At 38.5% G+C, this 23,687-nt stretch overlaps 1 protein-coding gene across 8 annotated transcripts in view; it reads left to right on the top strand.

Annotated features, from left to right (window-relative positions):
- Sh3d19 (SH3 domain containing 19) overlaps positions 1-23,687 on the top strand; it is a 103,770-nt gene that overhangs the window by 20,919 nt on the left and 59,164 nt on the right. For 5 of the 8 annotated variants that reach the window (XM_023723633.1, XM_004638690.2, XM_023723635.1 and 2 more), the window contains exons 1-3: positions 16,746-16,801; positions 21,708-21,747; positions 23,514-23,556. In XM_023723633.1, coding sequence (XP_023579401.1) covers positions 21,732-21,747; positions 23,514-23,556 — 59 coding nt within the window. In that variant the 5' untranslated portion in view covers positions 16,746-16,801; positions 21,708-21,731. Of the gene's footprint in view, positions 1-16,745; positions 16,802-21,707; positions 21,748-23,513; positions 23,557-23,687 lie in introns of those variants that run through there. The other 3 variants (XM_023723637.1, XM_023723632.1, XM_023723636.1) reach the window with 2 other exon arrangements.

Below are 23,687 nucleotides of genomic sequence, written 5' to 3'. Positions count from 1 at the left end.
GTACTCTGCTCCATGCTCTTCTTGCCTGCATGGTTTGTGAAGAGAAGTCAGCCATAATTCTGATGGGTTTTCCTTTGATTGTGATCTGCTTCTTTTCTCTAGCAGCTTTCAGTATATTCTTCTTGTGCTGAATTTCTGGGATCTTGACTATTATATGTCTCGGTGTGTTTTTCATTGAGTTGAGGTAACTTGGCATTCTGTATGCTTCAGTTACCTAAATATCAAATTGTTTCCTCATATTTGGGAATTTTCTGCTATTACTTCTGCCCATATTTTTTAATGTCATTTGTATTGACTCCTTTCTTATTGATGCCTATTAGTCTCACATTGTTCATCTTTGCATCATCTTGCAGGTGATGTATATTTTTTCCTGCATCCTAGTTGTTCTTAAGAGATCGTTTCTTATCTTTTCACTAGCTGCACCAGCGTCTTCAAGATCTGAAACTGTCTTCACTTTGACTTAAACGGTTTTACAAGCTTGTGATTGAGATTTTAATTTCCTCTATATCTCTTTGACTCTGCTTCATGCGATCTGTTTCTTTCCTGTATTGCTCATTCAAGGAATCCATCATTTTTCTAATCTCTATTTTTTTATCAATGTCTTCTTTAGAGGCAGTTATAAATTCTTTTACTGCAGTGTTTTTTCAGATTGGGTTTTCTCTCTTTGTTTCTGTAGTTGATTCTTTACTTCAGATGCTGTGAGTTCTGAGAATTCTTTTTTTATTTCAGAAAAGAATTCCGATCTGAGTTCCTCTATAACTTTCTGCTGTTGCTTATGTACTATCGATGCTATTAATTCATACATTTGAGCTGAGCTAGTAGAAAAGAATTCCGCTCTGAGTTCCTCTATGATTTTCTGCTGTTGCTAATTTACTATCAACACTATTAATTCATACATTTTAGCTGAGTTAGTGTCTTCTGCACTTGTTATGGGAGGGCTTAGGTTCTGATATTGCATTTTGCTCCTTCTTGTTGTCATTTTGTGTAGCACTGTTTTCTGGCCTTTGTTGTAGATCTTTGTTGCAGTTATATCCTTAGTACCTACTGAAGTTCAGGTGTAGATCTACAAAGTTTGGATTTATGCAGTTGTGGATAAATAAATAAATTTATCCAGTTGTGGATAATCCAAGCCTGGCTTGGGTCTGGCTACTGTGCTCAGTTCCTTCCTGTTGCTGCCCTTGGGGGTGAACGTATTGTGCCCCTCTGGCAAGATGTTCTGTTCCTGGACTAGCTGGGTGGTTCTGTCCCCTTATTCTCTGCAGGGATTGCAGCTGCAGGGTTTCACCCCAGGCCTGTATTGCAGGCCTGAGCTGAGTCTGGAGGGGACAAGGTGGAGTAGAGGGGAGAGGCAGCTCTCCCACACACTCACCAGCCTGGACTAGGTCTGGGTCTGGGGGTTCCCAGAACACAGCAGAAATTCCTACTCCGCCGGCGGGGTGGGGGAGGTGCTGCGGAGTGGTGGGTGTTGTCCTAAGGGGGTGGAATAGGGTCTCACCAATGCTATGCGTGGGCTGGGACCAGTAGTTCCGCAGGCGCAGGGTAGCTGGAAGCTCTCCCACAAACTCACTGGGCCTGGACTAGGACTGGCTCCCTTCTGTTTCCATGTTTCCTTCTCTTCCTCATCTTCTTGAAATTTTAGGTAGAATCCCAAATGTTCTCTGACACAATTTAACTCATCCTCCTCATCCTCCGTTGCATATTTCTTGGAAAATTGGGGGCCCAGCTTAGCCATCAGTATATATCTGGAAGCAAGATTCATAGTATTATCACACTAGATCTGGAAAAGCCTTCTTTGTTGTCCTTTGGTCAGTGAAATGGGAATGGTACTTGCTATGTTATAGGTAGTGGGAATTACTGAATAATGTGTCTGTTTTGTGAAAGTAAAACACAGCCACCCAGTCTGTCCGTTTTCCTGTCCTTCCACTCATTCATTAACACATTCATCTCAGATGGTTTCTATTGTTACTAGCGCTTAAAACAGAAAGGATCATGACCCAAGAAACAGCATAGAAACAGTTCCGTGGTTACAGGTGTGAGCAGGATGTTCTTAGGAACAACTCAAAGTTGAGATTAGTGCTGGCCATACTAGTTCTAAAAGTGCCAGCACTAAACCAGCTGGGAGTTAGGGTGACTGGCTTTGGCTGCTGCAAAGAGGCCAGTGTTACTCTTCACGTCTGCACAGTCTTGCTAATTGAGGAACTGTTTTTTAAAAGTCTAATTATACTTTATCCTATCTTTTATTTGTATTTGATTTGAATTGGCATTTGTGATTAGTTCTATATTTGTGATATTTAGAAGAAATCCCAAATACTCTTCTTCATTGTGTCCGTTGCATGACCCAGGCAGTCAGGGATCTCTGGGTGCTCTAAGAGAGGAGCATTAATCCCTCTCCCTCCCAGTACCATCATTTTGGGGATTAGGATTTCAACATAATTAATTTGGTGAAACACAAGCATTCAGAGCAGAGCAAAATAAATATAGATTTTTTATAGCAAAATGTTTAAAGACTGATTAGGATCATACTAGATATTCAGTGGTTTATCATATGGAGGTATCACTTAGTCATGTGTGTGCCACTGCTTTGACACAACTGAACTTCCAGCTACCACACAGAGGGGCGAGGTCAGAATGGCTTAGTAAAATGTCTCCAGGATGGGAGGAAAGAATCAACAGGGACGAGACAGCAGAAACCTCCCATTTAGCAAGCCAGCGCCTTCAGAGGGTGTGCCAGTGTGAGCCTCAGCAGACCGCTCTGCTCCTTCACAGCACGTGCTCCTTTCTTCTGCTGACCCTATCTATACCTACCATTCACTTCCTCATCTTTTTGTTCCCTCCTTCCTGTTTCTTTTTAATTTTTATTATGATACAGATTTATTCTCTGTGAATTTTTTAAAGTATCTTTTTAAACAGAACTATTTAAATGGACTATTATACCATCTATAATTTTAATGGTCAGTTATTACCCTTAACTGAAAGTGTCCTCAAATACATACTATGGATCTTAAAATTTGGGGGTTTTTTTGTATTATTGTGTTTTGTTTTTAAGGAAGGAAAGGTTTGTTTAACTCACAGTTTATGGAGATTTCAGTCAGTATTTGGCAGGCTCCAAGGCAGAATGGCAGATGGAAGAGGGCATCAGTTCATGGTGGCAGAAAACAGAAAAAACAAGAAAACTTGGGGTTTTTTTGTGAGCTCTCAAGTCCAAAAATTTGCTATACCTCTTAGCAATTTTATGACTTTAATTTCTTTTAGATACCAAATATGTTCTTGGTATCCACTGGAGAAGTTTTCCAATGGCTTTGCAAAAAATAGAAATGACCTGGTGGGAGGACTGCTGGCTCCATTTGTGTAATGGAGAAATATTTATAATATTTGCATGAAAGTTTTGTGTCTGTTCATTGTCAAAAGTTTCTTTTGCAATTCCCAAAGGAGAACAAGTCCTTGTGTTGTTAGAGTGAACTCAGCTGTTTCACATTTCATTTACATTCTTGGTGAAAGCCTCCAGCTTTATAACAGAAACTTCTTAACTGCTTTTTTGAAGAACTTTTAAAATATATATTTGTTTTATTAAAGGCCTTTAATATATGAAATTGCATCGATGAGGTTTTGTTGTTTGGTGTATATATATGTTACTCTGTTATATTATTTTCCCAAGTATTGACTGAACCTATTTTAATCTGGTTTAGACATCACCAGATATTTGTTTAAAAGGTGAGAATGTAATGCTATAAGAACTTCCAAAAAGCCAAGGGAAGTGCAAACCAGGTGTGGTGGTACATGCCTACAATATGAGCGCTGGGGAGGCTGAGACAGGAGGATCACTACCAGTCAGAACTACGTAGTGAGGCACTGTACCAAATAAATAAATAAAATTTTTGAAAAGTTCTATTTATTTTATTTTTAAGATTTATTTATTGATATTGGGTCTCACTAAGCAGTTTGAACTCGTAGTGATCCTCTTGTCTCAGCCTCCCCAACACTGAGATTACAGGCATGTGCCACCATGCCCGGTTTGTACCAGGGTATAAGGGTCCACATGGCATGCAATACTAGGGATTGAACCCCGATCCTTGCGCTTGCCTGGCAGGCATTTAGACCACCAAGCAATCTCTCCAGCCCCCCAAAAAAATTTAAGTAAAAAAACTTACTTTTTAAACTAGGCATGTTGTCCCATGTCTGTAGTCCAAGCTACTAGAGAGACAGGCAGAAGTCTGACACAAGAGTTGAAGATGAGCCTGGCCAATAGAATGAGACCCTGCTTCTAAATAAAGAAATAGGATACTGTATTTTGAAAAGTTATTTGATGTAGGATAATCCTGGATCTTATAACAATTTAATTTATTCATTTTATTAATAAATACATCTAGCTTTTTTTAAAAAAGTATCTGCCTATTTCATATGAAGTGTGGGTTTCAAAGGGTCTTTGGGGTGGTTTTGGTTTTTTTTTTACTATTTGCTTTTTTGATACTGGAAATCAAACTCTGGTCCTCGCACTTGCTAGGTAGGCACTACACTGCTGAATTACATCCTTAGCCCTAAAGTATGGATTTCAAACTGCCCTAATTTTTCTCTTAAGTTTCTGAAATTAGCAGTTAATTAATATTTTAATCAGTTTCATGTGTGTATATTTGCACTAAAAAATGACAAGCTCTTTTCCTTAATAAGTTTTATTATAAATCTCATAAAGACTGGTTTTTCTCACTTTTCTTTCTCTGATGCCTTCTACTAGACCTATCAATTTTTTGGGGGGTGGGGGGAGGGGAGCCAGGGATTGAACTCAGGCCCTTGCACTTGACAGGCAAGCGCTTATTCTACTGAGCCATCTCCCTGGCCTGACCTATCAATTTTTATATGCATTTTATTAATAAGTTTTATTTTTTAGTAGGAGAACATTATACTGGTTGAGATAAATTTGGCCTCCTATGAAAAATATCACATGTTGACATTGAGGCATCTTCCCGGATACTCGCAGGCACCCACACCTGGCTTTGTCGTGTGGTTTGTTGCCATCCCAGTTCCAAATAGCCAGTGTTTCTGGAACATTTAAATTTTGCTCCTAATTATTTTGGCCACATCGTCAGTGGGCACCATACTTCTATGCCCGACATTTCACCCTTCTAGATTTCATTACTGATGAGGTACAGTGGCACATGCTTGTGATCTTGGCACTTAGGAATCACAAAGGAGGCTGAGGCAGAGGTACTGCTGTGAGTTCAAGGCCAGCCTAGGTTACAAAGTGAATTCAAGGCCTGGCTGAACAGCATAGCAAGATTCTGCCTTTAAAAAAAAAAAAAAAAGATTTCAACACTGAATGTTTCAAAGTAAGTTAGGAATGATGTAAAAATAAAAGGCCAAATATATTGGTTTATACTAATTACACTCCCATTAAGTAACTAACCCTGTACTTACAGTCTGATGCACCCATCAGATTGCATGTAGAGTCTGTTCCTTTTTTCCTACTTCCACTGTACCTTTCTTTACTTTCTCATCCTGTATTCTGTACGTGCCCTAAAATTCAGTAACCTATTATATATAGTCTACCAGAAAATGTATACATACTTCAGGAAAAGAAAAATTATATATATAGTATTTAGTACAGGGTCTACAGGGTCTCACTACACAGATCAAACTCATAGTGATCCTCCTGTTTTCAGCCTCCCTAGTGCTGGGATTACAGGCTTGTGCCATCACATCCAGTCTCAGTCACAGTCTCAGCGCACCTCTGGGGCAGGGCTGGCAGGGCACACCAGGGATCAAACCTGGTCCCTGCATCTATTTAAGCAGGCGCTTTAATCCACTGAGCTATCTGGCCGGCCAGAATATTTTGATACTAAATTTATTGAGACAAGGGCAGGCAATATAGCTCAGTGGACCAAGCACTTGCTTAGGTAAGTGCAGGGGCCAGGGTTCGATTCCTGGCACAGCATGCCACCCCGGCCCCACCCCCAGGACCCGCTGTGCCATTGATAGAGTCCTGGCATGGCTGCACATGCCTTGTAATCCCAGCACTCGGGAGGCGGAAATCAGGAGGATCACTACAAGTCTGAGCTGTGTAATGACTCTGCACACATAAATTAATAAATAAATATTAATTTATTGAGACATCATGAGATTAATAGAAGTTATCTTTGGCTTCTGCAATTACAAGAGATGCTCAAAATGGTGGCCATGAGCTTCCAGACATTGACTAGTAGTGTATGGCAAGCTGATGTTTGGGCGACCTTGGTCGTTGAAATTGCTACACATGCATTTTCAGTTTCTTCTGTAAGACAGACAGTGAAGTAGGTTTTTCGCATTCTGTGACATCGAGGGTAACACCATTTGTTGAAAACACATCATACTATTCTTCTTTTATTGAAGCATGTATACATTTGTTATTTGGAAGGCTTTGTACATATTTACATGTGTTCCTTTGATTTTCAGTGTTTCCAAAGGATTATAGTTACTCTCAGATTATTTCCAAAGTGTTGGATTTATTCATACACCAAGAAAGTAAAGTTAAATAAATAAATAAATAAATAAATAGATGTCATTGCTCTAAATTTTAGAATTAAGACCTGATCTTACTAAGTCTGACATCAAAGGCATCACCAGACATGCCTCCGACATTACCATAGCAAGTGGTGAGTCGTAGTACTGTCACTTTCTGGACTCCACTGGTTTTTGTCCATTTGCACAATAGGACCATGAGAAGAGAAAAACAGTTGGACTCTGTTTTTAGATCTTTCTAGATCCAAGTGCTAAGATAGGGTGTTTTGAGAAAGTTTTTCTCCTATACTGTTTCCTCTGAGTATTTTTTATCTCTGGAAAAAAGGCTTTTATTTGGTGTTTGTTTCTTATTATTGAAGAGTTAGGACTCTAATTATGAACTGTTATGTAGGAAACATCTGCCTTTAATCAAGTGACTCTTCTTTGATTTTTACACCAAGCTCCTGTGTCCTAATTTCTCTTACCAAAAAGCATCCCCTGCCAGTCTTGTATCTGTCCCAGGATTTCATACCAGCTCTTCACTGAATTCCATAAAGAAGTGTCCAAAGGGATGTTTCACTCCACTGAGTATTGTTTTTAAAACCAGAATAATAGGTTTGGGCCAGCCGAATAACTCAGTGGATTAAAGCACCTGCAAGCAGGCTGGGGATGGGGGTTTGATCCTGGGCCTGCTGAGATGGCAGTTGACATTGGGTGTGGTAGTGCATCTGTGATCCCAGCACGTGGGAGGCTGTAAACAGGAGAATCACTACGAGTACAAGTCCCATCTAGTAGTCAAACCCTGAACACCCTGCAGACCCTTCCCTAAAATACAGAAGAAAAAAAAAAAAAAGAAGAAGAAAAAGAAGCAGGAGCCTGCCCTTGCCAGAATAGTAGGTTTAAGGGAAGAGTGTGGGTTTTTTATTTTTTCAAGAGCGTCTCTTTAGGGCTAAAGATTTAGCAGAGTAGTAGAGCACTTGCCTAGCTTATTTCAGACCCTGGGTTTGATCCCTAGCACCTACCTCTCTGCTCAAAAAATGTGCTTAAAAGTCACTGTTAAATTTTGTGAGATGTGATTGCGTGAGTCAGTTGTTTAGGGAAAGTCTGTTGTTCACATGTGATCTAAAGTAATTAATGGTATAGAAAGTACATCACAAAAAAAAAAAAAAAATCCTCTTTAGGGGGCTGGGAAGATAGCTCAGTAGAATAAGCGCTAATGTCCTCAGTTCAATCCCCAGTACCACACACACACACACACACACACACATCCTCTTTAAATTGCCTTGGCTTTTTAAAACTTGCTATGATTATGTTTTTTTAATGTAAGATTTATTTACAACAACTTAACATTTTGTGGCCTGAGAATTTTACAGATTAGTAGAAAAACTAATATGCAGAAGTACTGATACAAGGTTTAAAAAAAAGTGAAAATTCTGAGAAAAGCAAAACAGATTGTTACAGTTTTCTTGCATCTTAGACTTCTCAATAGATTGCATTCCCAGTGACCAATAACTAGGTCTTAGTTGGTGTTATTTGTTTGGTGTCTAGCATAACTCCTGGAATAATATAGACATAAATTTCTAAATTGAAAATTAAGGTGTACTGTTAAATCCACACAATTGTGTTTTGTCATAAATACAAAAATCACCAGCCAAATAACACAGAAGTTTGAAAAATCAGTTTCTGTAAGGAAGTCAGTGTCATGTGATTAAAACATCTGTGCATTGTTTTACAAAGAAAAAAAATGAAAAATCGGTTTCTGGATGTTGTGGGTACACCAAAATGAAACTGCCACATATTTGCCTAATTGTATCCCTTATTTTTTTGTTCAGTGTAATAAACACCTGTTTAGAATTGCACTATCGTCTTTTTCTAACCAATAAATAACTCCTAATCAATCATACTACATTGCTACATATCTATGCAGCACTGGATTTCAATCTGTTTCATCTTTTCATTTTAGGTTTAGTTTTGTTTTATTTCACAGCACTGAAGGTAGGACTCGGCTGCTGCCTGCATGCAGAGTATGCACTATACCACTGAGCTGCTTCCCCAGCCTTCCTTTTAGGCTTTCTATATATAAACTGTTTCTATAGATTAGGTTGACAGTGAAGGAAAGATAGGACCTCAGGAAAGGTTTATTGTAGTTATTTAATTTTTGTTTCGTCCATTAGGTATTTATTGAACACAGTTATACATCAGACCCATGATTCTCAGCCTTTCTGTGTACATATTTTAAGAGGCTAGTTATCGTGTTGCACATGTGGTAATAAATGTAGCCTTGTGCAGGTGCTGACTTGAAATTATCCTCTATATCTCTTGTCAGAGCAAGTTGTACCTGTTCTTCATCTTATAACATAACCCACTTTAACAAGTTCTCTCTAACATAACTATGTTATTATATATTATACATGGTTCCAAATTGAATAGTTCTGTGAATAGTGCTGTGTGTTGGTTGGAAACTACTAGATTCTTTACTTATGAAGACACAGGCTCCAAAGGTAGTATACATCTTTTAAAAAAACAAATAGAATTACCCCAGAAATTCTGTTAACTGACAGTGTATCTGTTGCCAAATTAAGTGCCATTTTGGAATCTAAAGCACCATCTCTTACTAAGGCCAACTTTGCCATTTCTCCATCTGCCATTACTATTGAGTACTGTTCTCCAGAGTATCAGATACTTATCAAGGTGACATTATCTATGGGTAACAAGTACCTGCTTTTAAACATTTGACCCAGAGATTTTTAACAAGATACCATATGAGACCTGAGAATAGAGACCATGACAAAAGCAGCAGCAAAATTATTTCTGGAGGCTTGCATAGTAAGTAGAATCACAAGTACTATTTAAGTTGTATTTCTCTTTGAACAGAATTGAATTCATGTTTGTTCAGGGAAGAAATGGTACAGTTCTGCTGAGTTGCACTGTAAAAATGAGTAATAGATATAATTTCTCCTTGAGAAGCTTACAGTCTAATTAGGGAGTCAAGGCATGCATTTGATGGGGAAAATTTTTAAAAGATTGGGAAGCACAGGCAACATGTTCTAATAACTACTATCCCTCCCATGTAAGAAATGATGCCTCAATATAAATTGTGCCTAGTTGGGCTCTGTCATTATCAAATAACTGGTAGTAATGTTGAATGAAGCTGGATCCAGTCTGCTCCCAAATGGCTTGTCTCCCATTCTAGAGTGTCACCCAGTATCACTGAGACCTGAGGGGCTGGCACGATGGTGGCGGCAGCAGCCGCAACCCAGCACAGTCTCAACATATTCTAATCTCTAGTTGTAAATAGCATAGCTGAAAACCTCTTACACAATCTTTGTGCTTTTTAAAGGATTTTTATGTATTAATTTATCTTACTTTTCATTTATGAGAGAGATCATAGTTTTTTCATTTGCCAAAAAATAGTCATGATATCCTCATATTACAGATAAGCAAATGGTCCCATCAAGTCAGTAAATTGGCCAGCTCACACAAGTAGGAAAGTCTCTAGCTGATTGCAGACTCACATTCTTCCTATGATAGCCGTAGGCCCCAGTAGGCACGACATGCATTCTACTAGCTCTGTGTTTGCAGATGTGACTGTGGCTAGAGTTCATGCTGTAAATTTAAAAATATTTGCTGCTAATAGAACTCATTTAAATATTTATGAGATTTGTCCAGTAACTGATGTGTATATTTCAATTCCTTACGGGATTTGCTTCTTAACCAATAATAAATGAAAATATATGAAACTCTGTTATTGATCATAATTAGGCTGTCAATGGTGATGGAAAAGTGAATGAACACAGAACTCATAACTTTCCTGTAAAGATTTCACAAAATTAATTAGAAATTCTTCCTAGTTTTGTAATAGTGCCTTAGTTTGGTCTGGCCTGGCCTCACCTTTTCGAGATAAGGTTTCACTATGCAGTTCAGGGTGGCTTTGAACTCACTTGGTAGCCCAGGCCGGCCTCAAATTCACAGTGATCTTCTTGCCTCAGTCTCCTGAGTGCTGGAATTACAGGCTTGTTACAGTTTTTGTTGTTTTGTTTTTTTGGTAGAACCAGGGATTGAACTCAGGCCCTTGTGCTTGCCAGGCAAGCGTTTATTCTGCTGAGCCATCTCCCCAGGTCCCTTGTTACAGTTTTAAACTCTAGGTAAAACCATTCCTAGAGGGTATATCTCAGGCTGAGGGTGTATCTCAGTGGTGGAGCACATGCCTAGCATGCACAGGTCACTAGGTTCAGTTGCCAGCATGTACCCTTGCTTTAGAAAACATCATTCCACTTGAATTGCAGTTGTCTTTTTCATTACAAATATTTATTCTCTAATTCTTTTTTTTTTTTTTTAAGGTATTTTTTTTTAAAGACATTTATTTATTTATTTATTTATTTATTTATTTTTCTGTGTGTGGCCAGCTCAGCCCACCAGGGGGCGGGGCTGGCTGGCATGTGGTGCTGGGGGATTGAACCGCAGTCCCTGTGCTTTGCCAAGCTTGTTCCAAGTAGATGCTTTAGACCACTGAGCCATCTCACCAGCCCTATTCTCTAATTCTTAACTAAAGAATTTATCAGAATTTTAGAACTATTAGGTACTTTGTTTTATTTCAAGAATCAGTACTTTACCATTATTCTTAGTTATCACATCTGGCCCTACCTAAACATTGTGATGGTGATATTAATTTAGACACTAATAAAATGGCAATACTCCTTTACATTTTTCTCTTAGCAAAATATAATTTAGTATCCAATACTTTTTCCTCTGTTATGTATTTCTTTAGCAATTAATATAGTGTGATACAAATTATGTCCGATGTATACATAAGATAAAAACACAGGCAAATGTATAACTCTCTTGCTTTCTGTTTAGGGAAGCAAGTCAGGATTGGCCTAAGATATAGTTATAAAATCACATGCCAGGATCTTTCTTCTGAAATACAGCAAATCACAGACTTTGTTTTATCTTAATCAAGAAATAAGTATTGTTATGTTGTACCTCAGTGGTATAGCACCTGGGTATTTTTATGCATGAGGACGTGAGTGTGATCCTCAACACCATAACAAAAAAAAATGTAATTTTTAAAGTATGGATAATTTTCAACTGTAAACACTAGACTTACAGAGTTTCCTTTCATAGCTTTATCTCCACCCAATGTTGCCATAGTCCCCATTTTCTAAAGCTGCTGCTGGTGGTAGACAACTCATTCTCTTCTTCCTCCTTATTTTTCCTTCCCAGCCAGCCCCCAGTCTTGTCCTACTAGTGCTGCCATTAACTTGTCTTGCCAACCAGAAGTAAAATTTCCAGAGGGAAATATTTCTAATTTTTTTCAGTTTTAAAACAAAAATAATTGTACATTTCATGTCTTTTTTAATCACTCCAATGACCCCAGTTTTTGTTTCAACTTGTGAACAGAAATTAAAATTAAAAATACTCTCTTTTTCCAAGATTCCTTCATTGAACTTACACACACCTGCACACACATACTGGGCCAAGCCAGAGTGAAGGTGGCAGCACCTTTGCAAAGTGAAAGGAGGACTTCTGACTAAATGCAGGACACACTTTACTTTTTTTAATGGAAACTTTAAAATAACTTTTTAAGGTAGTAAAATTCATGTTTTTAACCTAACTCATGTAAAATGCCCTGTGATTTTAGTACGTTCTGCTGACCTGCAAGCAAGGCTGTCCCTAAGGACAGTTTGCGCCCAAACCTGACAGGTGCAGCCATAGGAGAATTTCAGTTTCAGGGTTTGTAGCTGGCAGTGGTGAACGTCACACGAGAATGCACATCACTGCAGTCATAGCACTGAGAGACTGCAGCCCCATTTCTGTGATGTGGTCAGAGTTGGCCCATCTTCAGGGTTACCAGGGTAGGGTGGATTGGAAGGTGACGCTCAGCAAAAGTTCATCAGTGTGTGGCTCAAAGGCAGTATTTACTCTGAAATAAGCAAGTCTTTGCCCTTGGTCTGCTGGGTCCATTATCTGTCCAGCAGTTGTTGTGTGTCTTTCAGATGAATGAGGGCTGGACCATCACACACTCCATGAAGTCTCAGAGCAGGCTGTTGCATGGGATGTGTGTGTGCTGCTAGGAAGTGGAGGCACCCAGAATGAGTGTGGACAGGTGTACTCTAGGACAGCTCTTTGAAGCAACAGGCTCGGCTGCCCTCTCTGATCTGTGGTCATTTGGCCATGTCTATTGTCCTGTACAGACTGTTCTTCAGTCCCTAGAGGAGATGTGAGTCTGATGTCCTGAAGGCCTTCTGTGAGATTTTCCTTAAGACTACAGTGGTACCTTCACCTATGGCCTTTGCTCTTCAGAAAGATGGAGATAAAGGATTGTATTCAAAACCTTGCTTTCTGCATCTGTGGCTACATTTCTAACAGAAATTGTGTGTACTGCGCATCTGGGAGGCTGCTCTATCTCCCAGAACTTGACCACAGGCAGCCTTATTTATTTTCCCACCATAAAACCGCTGTTAACCTCTAAAGGAGAACTTCACAATGTGGAAAATTCTGTCCTAAACCTAAGATGTTTGTTAGTTGGCTTATACATGCTGCCCAACATTATGCTGTAAATCTTGAGTTGAAAAACTTCAGCCAGCCTCAGTCAAAACTTCTTATTTTGTACCAAACTTTCAACCCACCACCACCTTTCATTGTAGTTGACACACCAAAAGCTCACATAGCCTGCAGCTCAGTGAGTGATCACATGTTAACACTCCAGATCTGCTGTGAAGGTTGAGTATTTCTCATATAAAGTATTAGGGATCAGAAGTGTTTCAAATTTTAGAAATTTTTGGATTTTGGAATATCTGGATGACTTTACTTGTGAGGCATCCTAATCCCAAACCTATCATGCTCTGAAATCTGATGCTAGAAGTTTAGAATAAAGGTGTTGGCAAGGCCATACTCCTCCTAAATTCTGTAGGCAGATCATTCCTACTGTGACATTGCTCCACTTTCTACGTTTGTCATCACATGGAGCTCAGCCTGTGTATCTCATCTTCTAAAGCAGAGGTCCCAAAACTCTGGCCATGGACCAGTACTGTCTAGCCTCTCAGGAACTGAGCAAGTGAAGCTTTATCTATATTTACAACCATTTCCCATTATTGAAATTACTTCCTAAACTTCACCTTGTCAGATTAGCTCCGTGCACTCTGAAGTAGGCTTTTGAAAGTTGATTAGGGGGTCTAAATAGCTTGGCTATCAAGAGGCAGAGCTTGGTGGCAGGAGGCTGGCCACTCCCTGGCTCCTCTCTTCCCTCTGTGCTTCCTGACCTCCTTTTCCTCCACCATGCCCCTCTGCTATGCTGTCCCACTTTAGCACCAGCTGACCATGAATTGAAATATGAGCCAAAATAAGCTTCTGTAACCTGTGGGTGTCTGTATTGTGTCTCAGAGATGAGACAGTGACTAAGACAAGTGGCACTGCATTGTCATAGGAGCAGAAACCCTACTTTAAACTGCTCATGTCAGGGATCTAGGCCATGGATTCTATAATAGAATCTAATATCTGATGATCTGAGATGGAGCTGAGCCCATGATGCTAACACAAGGAATGTAATTATTACATATTACAAATATATACTAATAAAAAAGAAAGTAGCTCCCCCTCTACCCCAGTCCATGGAAAAATTGTCTTCTGTAAAACTGGTCCTTGGTACCAAAACAATTGGAGATCACTGTTCTAAAAAACCAGTCATACTCCACTATGATTTTATTTTAACTAATTATGTCTGTAATAATGCTATTTCCAAAAATTCATATTCAGAGATCCTAAGGGTGACGACTGCATATCTTTCTGAATGGAAAAACACAGTTCAACCTGTAACACTTCCCAGGTGCACCCAAACCAGTACACCACCTTCTGCCACAAAAGTAGCAGCAATATTTGTAGTTAATAATGTCATTCCCTCAAACCAGTGTACTTGAGTAAGAAAATCGTTTCCTTTTTTCTAATTTTTTATTTTATGGAAAAAATTCATAATAAAATAACAGTAACAGTAATTAATACACTCTATATCATTATCTTCAAAGTTAGTTACTCAGAGTATAGGACATAGATAAACAAGATTCTCTCATACAAAGGAGAAACAAACAAGTAATAGCACAAAACTTTCATTGCAATGAACTAAAAGAATGATTAGTATAATTGAAACAAATCAGCATATGTATTAAAATATGTTTGAAACAACAGAATAGGTAATTTGGGGAATTATTTGAACTTTTTTTATTTTATCTTCTATTTTGGCTCTGTTGCTTTTGTGTGTGTGTGTAGTTTCTCATAGAAACTATGCGATATTTAATCTTCTGTGCCTGACTTACTTCACTTGACATATACTCAAGTTGCACGCATTTACCTATAAATGCCTCAAGTTTATCTTTCTTCATGGCATAGTAGTACTCTGTTGTGTATGAGTACCACATTTTCCATGTCCACTCTTCTGTTGATGGACATATATGCTGTTTCTGAGATCCAGGCATTAAAAATTGTACTGCTGTAAATGTGAGTATGCATGTATCCCTGTAATATCTGAACAAGGAAAGTGTGATGTACTCAGTAACAGCTCTTCTGCCCTGCTTAGGTGCACCCATAAAATATTGGCTTTTCAAGCCCTGCTTCTCAGTACTGAGGATGATTCTTTTAATTACTGGTTCTGAATCAGTGAGCATAATGTTGACATGCAGATTCTCACCATTTTTATCCCAAGAAGTTTCTTCTATAGGCCTTAGCAAAACTATTTGCTTTTCTTGGCTATCATTTCTTCCATATTGCCTTATGTTAAATTTTTTCAAGTAGTTGAGGTAAGACTTTTCTACTCTTAAAAATCTGTTGCTGAAGAATTTTCTATTTACACTGCAGTCCTTGCTTTATAATATCAGAGACCTCCTGGAGCTCTCTTCCTGATCTGACATAATTGTGTTAACTTAGTTCATTTTGTACTGCTTGTAAAGAATGTCACAGAAATGTTGACTTCTGCTCCTGAGTCTGGAAAGACCCAGACCAAGAACTGGCACCTGGCAAGGGCATTCCTGTTGGCGTGGGCAGAAGGGCAAGAGAAAGAAAGCCCACCTCACCTCCTCCTACAGCAGTGGTATTGATCCATTTGTAGGGCAGAGCCCTCCTGGCCTAATTAGGGGTCCCTTAAGGCTGCATCTCCCAATACTGTTTCATTGGGGCTTAAGTTTCCAACCTAAGTTTTTGGAGGAGCACAGTTAAACCATAGCAAGTATATCCTTAAAGTATCCTTTCTTAAAAGGAACTGATATGTTATTGTAGCTTCTTTTTTTTTGGGGGGGGGGCTCCTCAAATGCCTTCAGGGCACTTTTGGCGGGCTGGAGTGTTGTGGGGATCGAACTACAGCAACCTGAGGCTGACAGCTTTGTGGAAGCAGCCACTTAAAGAGCTGAGCTAGGGCCAGGCCCCCTGTATCTTCTTAAAGTCATAATTCATCTATAAGAAACATTACTACAAGCATAAATTTTTAAAGAGTATAAATTTTAAAATAAATATAAATTTTTAAAGAACATTCTGAAAAAAAGAGAAAATTTTTATAGGCAAGAAGTTTTTTTTTTTTTTTTTCCTAAATCATATCATTAAATTTTCAGGATTATACTTTTCTAAATGATTCCAAAAGCAATTAACTGGCTGGTTTGAATAAAGATAAAAAGCCCCCTTTGTAAACTAGCAGCAATGATCCCTTATAGCTAGTGGGCCTGGACTAATAAGTAAACAGACTCAGAACAGTTTCTTGATTTGTCCAAGGTCACAGTGAGGCAGAGTCAAACTCAACCAGTTCTTGAGCAGAACTCAAGGCAAGCAGAAAATTGTTTTATTATGTGATGGTGGTATCTTAAATTCTAATCTTAAAAAACGCTGTTGATCCTTAAATCAAATTAACTGTATAGATGATATATTTAAATGTGATAAGAGAAGACAGGAGTTTCAATGTCGAACATAGAAGAGCCATACGGAGTAAGCTCTTTCGTGTACCATGTAACACTATCTGACTACAAGTTGTGTCCAGATTTTCACTGGGAAATACAGTATATAAGTATCTGTGAAAGTGATCTGAAGCCATATCTTATTTACACTTTAGATACATTTCATCAGTCTCTTCACTTTCTATAAAACATCTTAAATATAAAAGGTAATTTAAAACTTTTTTGTTTTGTAAAGAGGGTAGGCCCGTAACACGTCCAGCTTGCTGCTTAGCATCATATTGAATCCCAGAAATGACCCAGAATTATGAATAATGCTTTTTCAAAAGGATTGATGAATGTGTAATGTTTTCTTTCTTTTTCTAGCCAAGGACCCTTGTCATCCATTCGAGCAGTAATCAAAAGATGTAAGTTTGTTTTTTCCTGCTCTATATTTTTGTTTGTAGTACTTTTAAATGATGGTTTTGATTTCCAGCAAGTGATTGTGTTTCGTGAATTTACAAAGAACCCAAGAAAAGTAGCTTCTTGTAAAAAGTGGTAAAGCGTTTTAAACAGCTAGTATTTTAGCTTTCATTTATTAAGAAATGACTCAGAACAATAGCTTTCTTTTATAGAATAAAGCCATTTAAATACAAAATTGCCTCTGGAGTTAACATCTATGATATGATACAACTTTACCTTCTAAAGTTAGACACATCTGATGAGTTTAAAAAATATTAAACCCTGTACTTTTGTATTCATTTCTTTTCCTGGTTTTCTTCATAATATATTTTTAAAGTTGTATGAATGCCTATGAAGACAGACTCATATGTAAGAGAATTACTGTAAAAAGTCCTTCCAAAAATGACACATTTATACTTTCTGTCTTTACCTCTTGATTAAAGTTTTAAAGTTTGCTCTTGGTACAGAATTTCAGGTGTATCTTTAAGTCACTCTTCTTAAATAAAAGGCTATGGAAAGGGGCCTTATCCAAATAGAACATGAATTACCTGTTATAGCAAAAAACCGTAGAAATGGGATTTTAGATGGTCTCCTTATTAAAGCTGAAGTAACCACAGTGAAAATGTAGCCTGTTTTTAGAAACATAATTTTTAATATTTAATATTAATTTAACTATAGATCATGAATAACATGCATTAGAGCCATTCCACTGAAAATTTTAAGGAAACAATACAGAAAAAGATGGCATGTTTCTTCATTCCATTTCTGTGTTGGTGAATTATAAAGATGTGTATGATAAAAGGAATTCAAATATTTACATGAAAATTCATGAGAGTGTTACATGTCTTGGTATGCTTAGGGTGGGGCTGAGAGGAAAGGAGAAAAACTGGGAGAATAAAGCATTCACAATGGGCCATGACTCATGTTTCACTGCCAGGTGGCTCAGAAAAAATGATGGGTAGTCCATACCTGACTATCCTGTCAAGTGGCATGAGACAGTTCCATGAGGTGGTACAGACCACCCAATGAGATAGTCATGCCTATACCTCCAGTAGTTCAAGCCAGTGGGGATATATTAAATGGGAAATTAGAGTATAGAATTTAAGCAAGATACATACTTTGGAACAGCCCAGGGTATAGACAAATTCCTGAAAGTAGCTAAGCATTAAAGGAGAAAGTGTACAGGACAGAGATGATGACCAGGGGCATAATCTTTTGATGACTGAGGTGAAACTATTCCCTTTAGGGAACATGATGCACAAGATGCACAACCCAGTAGCCCAGTCCGACTGAAGAGGAGGGCCTCCTTCATGGAGTCCTTCCTGGTGACCCCTGGCTTCTTAACCTTAATGCAGTTAAATGTAATTACTTGGTTAAGAGAGGTAATCTGTATGTGACCTCCCATAGATCCTCCAGGGTGGATCCTGCTTACCCTGAGGTCACTTGAGCTATGCAAGGCTTTAAGAGAAGACAACTAAGTAAGCCCAAAAACTGAAAAAGAAGGGTGAGGGTAACAGAAGAAAACCACAAGGCACTGCTAGAGATCAAAAGGTTTTGTAAAGACTGTGTGAGCCATATTGTAGCAGCAAGGTGAACCAAAAAGTGCCTTAGAACAGATCCTCAAGTGTAACTCTCAGGAGGTCGGTGGAGAGCTTTGAGAGAGCAGTGTCAGAAGAAGACTGAAGTGTAAAATGTGCCTTGCTATGAACAGTAGGAGTTGGGACTGCGAGTTGATAGCTACTTTTATGAAATTGAGGGTAATGAGGGATTATAGTTTGAGAAGGCAGCAAGGTCAAGTGAAGAGGAGAATTTAACTTGTCACAAACTGCTGAGAAGAAGGAGGAGCTTGAAGACTTCTGAGGCATGGGGGAAGCAGTCAGTGGAGAGCAGCCTCAGGTTTGTTTTTGTTTTGTTTTCTTTTTTATATTTTAGGGAAGGGTCTACAGGGTGTTCAGGGTCTCACTACTAGATCGAACTCATAGTGATCCACCTGTTTACAGCCTCTCAAGAGATGGGATTACAGTGCACGACACCATGCCCAGTCTCAATTGCTGTCTCAGCATGCCCCCAGTGGTGTGGGGCGGGGGGGCGCGGCAGGGCAGGCCTGGGGATTGAACCCCTGGCCCCTGCGCCTGCTTGCAGGCACTGTAATCCACTGAGCTATTTGGCCAGCCCTTCAGGTTTGAAAAAAGAGGAATTTGTGAAGCAGCCCTAGCTGAAAGGAAGCAATAAAACAAAGAGAAAATTCTTGCTTTAATATATCTGGAGGTTTTCCTTTCTAATTAACTCAGTTTTCTTTTATTTTTTTTATGTCAGTCACTTTGTAGACACTAAAGATATATTTATTTGTGTTTATGCCTAATGTTAAGCAAGAGGGCCAAATAGATCTCTCATAATGTCAAGTAAGTGTAAAATGAGGACTGTTTGTGCTAACCTCTTTTCTTTTTCCTTTTTGCCCATTGTTTTTTTTTTTTTTTTTTTTTAAGTGGTCAGGATTATGTGGCTCAAGAGCTCTTACACAGTATATAAGGTCCTAGTTTCAATTCCCAGAACTGAAAAGAAAAAAAGAAAACAGAGAAAGAAAAAGTTATAATTTAAAAAAAAAAATCTATTCCAGACTCAGTCATTTAAGACTGGTGAAAAGAAAGAATTTTGTCATATTTTAAGACAGTGCTATATTTGAGATTCTTTCATAATGATTCTACCTCCAGGAAATGTGTGGATTCAATTTTGCATTTGTTCTCATGATCCTTAAATAATCTTGCTAGTTGTTTGATGTGCCCTAATCAGATATACCTGGAATTTTGTAATCTTTCTTTTGTTAACTTTTTAAAAGGAAAGTATTCCTCAGTATCTGTTACTGATTATCTACCATAGACGAGAAGTGTAAATAACACTCTGTATATTTCTTAGTTACTTTTCCCTTTCTGGAAAAAATACTCCCCACAACCCAGCAAGTTAAAGAAGGGAAGGTTTATGTCACAGTTTGTGGAGGTTTCCATCCGTAGTGGACTGGCTCCAAGGCAGGGTGGCATGGCACCAGTGAAGCAGTCCAGGGCGTGGCAGGCAGAAAGCAGCAGAGACTTCCTTCTTCCTTTCCTTTATATTGGATCCAGGCTAAAGCCTATTGTTTGGTGGCACCCACGCAGAGTGGGTCTTTCTTCTTTAGTATACTCATCATCCACATTCAGAACTATGCTAAACCAATCAGTGGGCCAATCCAGTATTGCATACGTGTGGTCCAATCACTTCCAAAATCTCTACCTGTGAGTTCATGAGGCTTTAGGGGGACATCTTGATAGAAGCTATATCACCATGGTAGATATTAGTCCCCTGTTACAGAAGGAAGAAAACTGAGTCCAGAGAGAAAATGGCTTCACAGGTTAGAACTGGGATGTGAACCTCAGCTTCTGGATTATAAAGCCATGGAACTTTTCATTCCAGAGATGTTCTTGTTAAGTGGGTCTGGTTCATGCCTCCTATCCAAATGAATGTAGCCAAGCTTTTTGATCTTGTTAGTGTTCATGGTGGTGTGTGTGTGTCTGTGTGTCTGTGTGTCTTTCACTGATAAAGTGGTTCTATAGCAAGAGAATGTATAGTAATCCTATGTATTATTTATCCTAATCATTTTACCAATAATTTTGAATTATTCAGAACAGAGTAGCATCCAGCTCATCTGGCTCCATAGGAGCTAAGCCACTTCAAGAAATGAACTGCTTCCAGCCTTGCCCCCTGATGGGCAGAGTGACTTTGGGATAATCTACTTCAACTCCTTTATCTCATCTGTGGTTTGAGTGGGATGATTCCTGGAGTTTTTCGAGGTTTAGGAGCTTACTGAAACTTGGGAGGATTCCTTACTGGTTACGCTATTACAGATCTACATCTCAACTCTAGCCTACCATGTTTTATATTTAGAGCTTCACCATTTAAATTAGGAAAGCTTCAAAACAGTTCTGTAGAATAGTAGGATAACTTATTCTGCCTTTATTGTCCAACATTAACCCAAAGTGCACAATGGACTAACAACTCGAGGTTAAATGGATTATGTTAATCTTTATGAGTGTTGTTGGTACATTTGATTCTCCTGGCAGTAAGTATATCAAATATGATTAATCCAGGAAAAAGAATGATATGTATAAGTGCATAATTCACAAACTAGCAGGAAGAGCCATGAGATATCACATGAAAGTCTACATGAAAACCTAAAGGATTTCAAGCTGTTAAATTAGCTCAACACTGATAAAAAGTAACAGTAGTTTTATAAAAATCAAGAGAAAAAAATTGTACTGAAGTTGAGTAAATGTGGGAAGGGGAGCAATTACAGGAGAGAGCAAAGCAGTGATTAAGGTGGAGAAGGCAGTCTGCAGTGAGGCCGCTGTCCTCACCCTGTGGCATCAAGAGGGGCAGCGCCATTGTGCTGCCAGGGCGAAGGCAGGGGCTGTTACCGTCGAACCTGAGAAGGCTTCACAGGCTGTTACCTATGAAGGGGCAGAATCAAATTAAAAGTCACTGATTTAAAAGAATGTAAGTAGACTACTAACTTACCTCTCTTAAGTATTATTTGTACTTTAAAATCAGTTCCTATTGAGGTAGTATCACTTGCACTATTAAAAACTACAATCAGATTTTGTTAAACTATGGTTGTGTGTGTGTTGATGATCTGGCCTTCCAGACAAATCTTTGGGACAGTGTATTTCTTTACCCTCTGAAGTCATGGTTCATGAGCTTTTTCCCCCATGTAAGTGTGCCAGTAGGGAGAAACAGTGCGGCAAGTTTGATGTGGCAAGTCTTGCTCCTGTATTTCTTTTAGAGCATAGGTTCACCCTCTTCTCTTTCTTTCCTCTTCTATAACCCCTTCTTTTTTTCCCTTAGCACTCATGAATAGTGCACAGCAAAATGCCCCGTGGAAGAGGTATGTTTGTGACAATAACATGAAGCCTTCGCTATGTGTCTTGATTCCAGCTTTAGCATGGTGGCAATGTGATTATAGTATATTGGGGACAGCCTGGGACATGATGACACCATTCTTACCAATCAGACTCACCACGCAGAGCTCTAGCCTCTCTGTCCCCTTCACTGAGTACACAAAATGCACCTCAACTTGGTTTAGCTCTTAGTTACAGAGTAACAATCAAGCTAGCTGATAGTGAAAAGGTAGGAGCCTCTTCCCAGTTGAGATCCAAGGGCTTAGGTTGCAGGTGTTTGGGGTTTGCGCTACCAGCCCAGCACAGGTGAAGCTAACATAGCTCTAATCCCAATCAAATTTTCATTTACAGCTCCCCTTCTGCCCCTTCCTCCCTCAGGTTAAGGGAGAAGCAGAAATTAATAGAAAAAAAAAGAAAAAGGAAATATCCACACTTCCATTCATTTCAAATCAGAACCACTGCAAAAGCTATGGACAGATAACAAAAGTAACTGATTGAAATAGTTACTGTCTGAAAGAAATCCATACCTTGAACATCTTTACAGTATAGTACTTGTCCTCCAAAGAGTCTTAAGAATGAGTTCCATGGAGAGATAATATTCTGTACTACATAAAAATTGATTCTATGTGTGACATATTTTCCAAATTATTTGATTAAGATTTTGTTTGCTTTATAAAGTTGCAACAAAACAAGTTTTTTTTTTTAATGGGGCTGAAGAGATAGCTCAGTAGAATAAGTGCTTGCCTAGCAAGCGCAAGGGCCTGAGTTCAATCTTCAGTTCCACAAAAAAAATAAATAAAGTTGCAACAAAAATTTAAGCCTTGGGGCCAAGGAGATGGCTCAGTAGAATAAGCGCTTGCCTGGCAAGCACAAAGTCCTGAGTTCAATCCCCGGTTCCATGAAAAAAAAAAATTAAGCCATAAAATTTTGAGTTTGAAACTTGAGGGAAGGGCCAGCAAAATAGCTCAGTGGATTAAAGTGCCTGCAAGCAGGTGCAGGGTCTGGGGGTTCAGTGCCGGCCCCACCCCCAGGGCACACTGAGACAGCAATTGAGACTGGACATGGTGGCGTGTACCTGTAATCCCAGCTCTTGGGAGGCTGTAAACAGGTGGATGACAAGTCCAATCTAGTAGTGAGACCCTGAACACCCTGTAGACTCTTCTCTAAAATACAGAACAAAACAAAAAAAAAGAAACTTGAGGGAAAAGTTGGTGCATATGTGTGTTTATAAAAGTGATTTGAACACCTTTTGCATTTATTATCTTTTAATTACTAAAACTACTTAGAAGTAGTGAAATTACTGAAAAGTTATAACGTACTTGAAAATGTAACTGTTTCCCATACTGTGTAATACAGTCATAAACAAATACAAGTCCAACCAGATAGATTGAAATAGCTATTTTTAATAATTTTATTTCTATTATCATTTCATGTCATCTTAATGTTCCAAGCTTCTATATTTAGCAGCTTCCTTCTTTTCTCTGTTCATCCTTCAAGTTATTTTCAGAACCACAGAATGTGCTTTGGGAAGGTTTTGCAATCTATTTCTTTTATGAAATTCAAATTTATAATTAACCTTATCCAATATAAAAACATTTTGATTTACTTTTCTTATTAAAGGTGTTAAAAGCCATACATTCTATATGATGTCCATTATATAAGCTAACTTCTTCCAAATGTATGCTGTATAAAAATTTAAATCTTTACTGAGTGTGCTATTTTAATACTATGCCGGTTATCCTTTATTCTGTAGCATCTCGGACTTCTATTCAGAATGAACTTCATCGAGATAGGAGGTAAGGTTATAGTTACCCATATTGATATGCTGCTGACAATTGAAATAAAAGTGTGTCATCAGTTAACAAATTAAGTATCTCTTTCATAAGCAGGATTTTTTTTTATTTTTATTTTTTATTTATTTATTTAT

Source organism: Octodon degus, unplaced genomic scaffold, assembly GCF_000260255.1.
Source record: "Octodon degus isolate 3935 unplaced genomic scaffold, OctDeg1.0 scaffold00101, whole genome shotgun sequence".
In the NCBI taxonomy this organism is placed as follows: domain Eukaryota; kingdom Metazoa; phylum Chordata; class Mammalia; order Rodentia; family Octodontidae; genus Octodon; species Octodon degus.
Note: the sequence above shows the minus strand (reverse complement) of the source record. Positions and strands in the feature narration are given on the sequence as shown.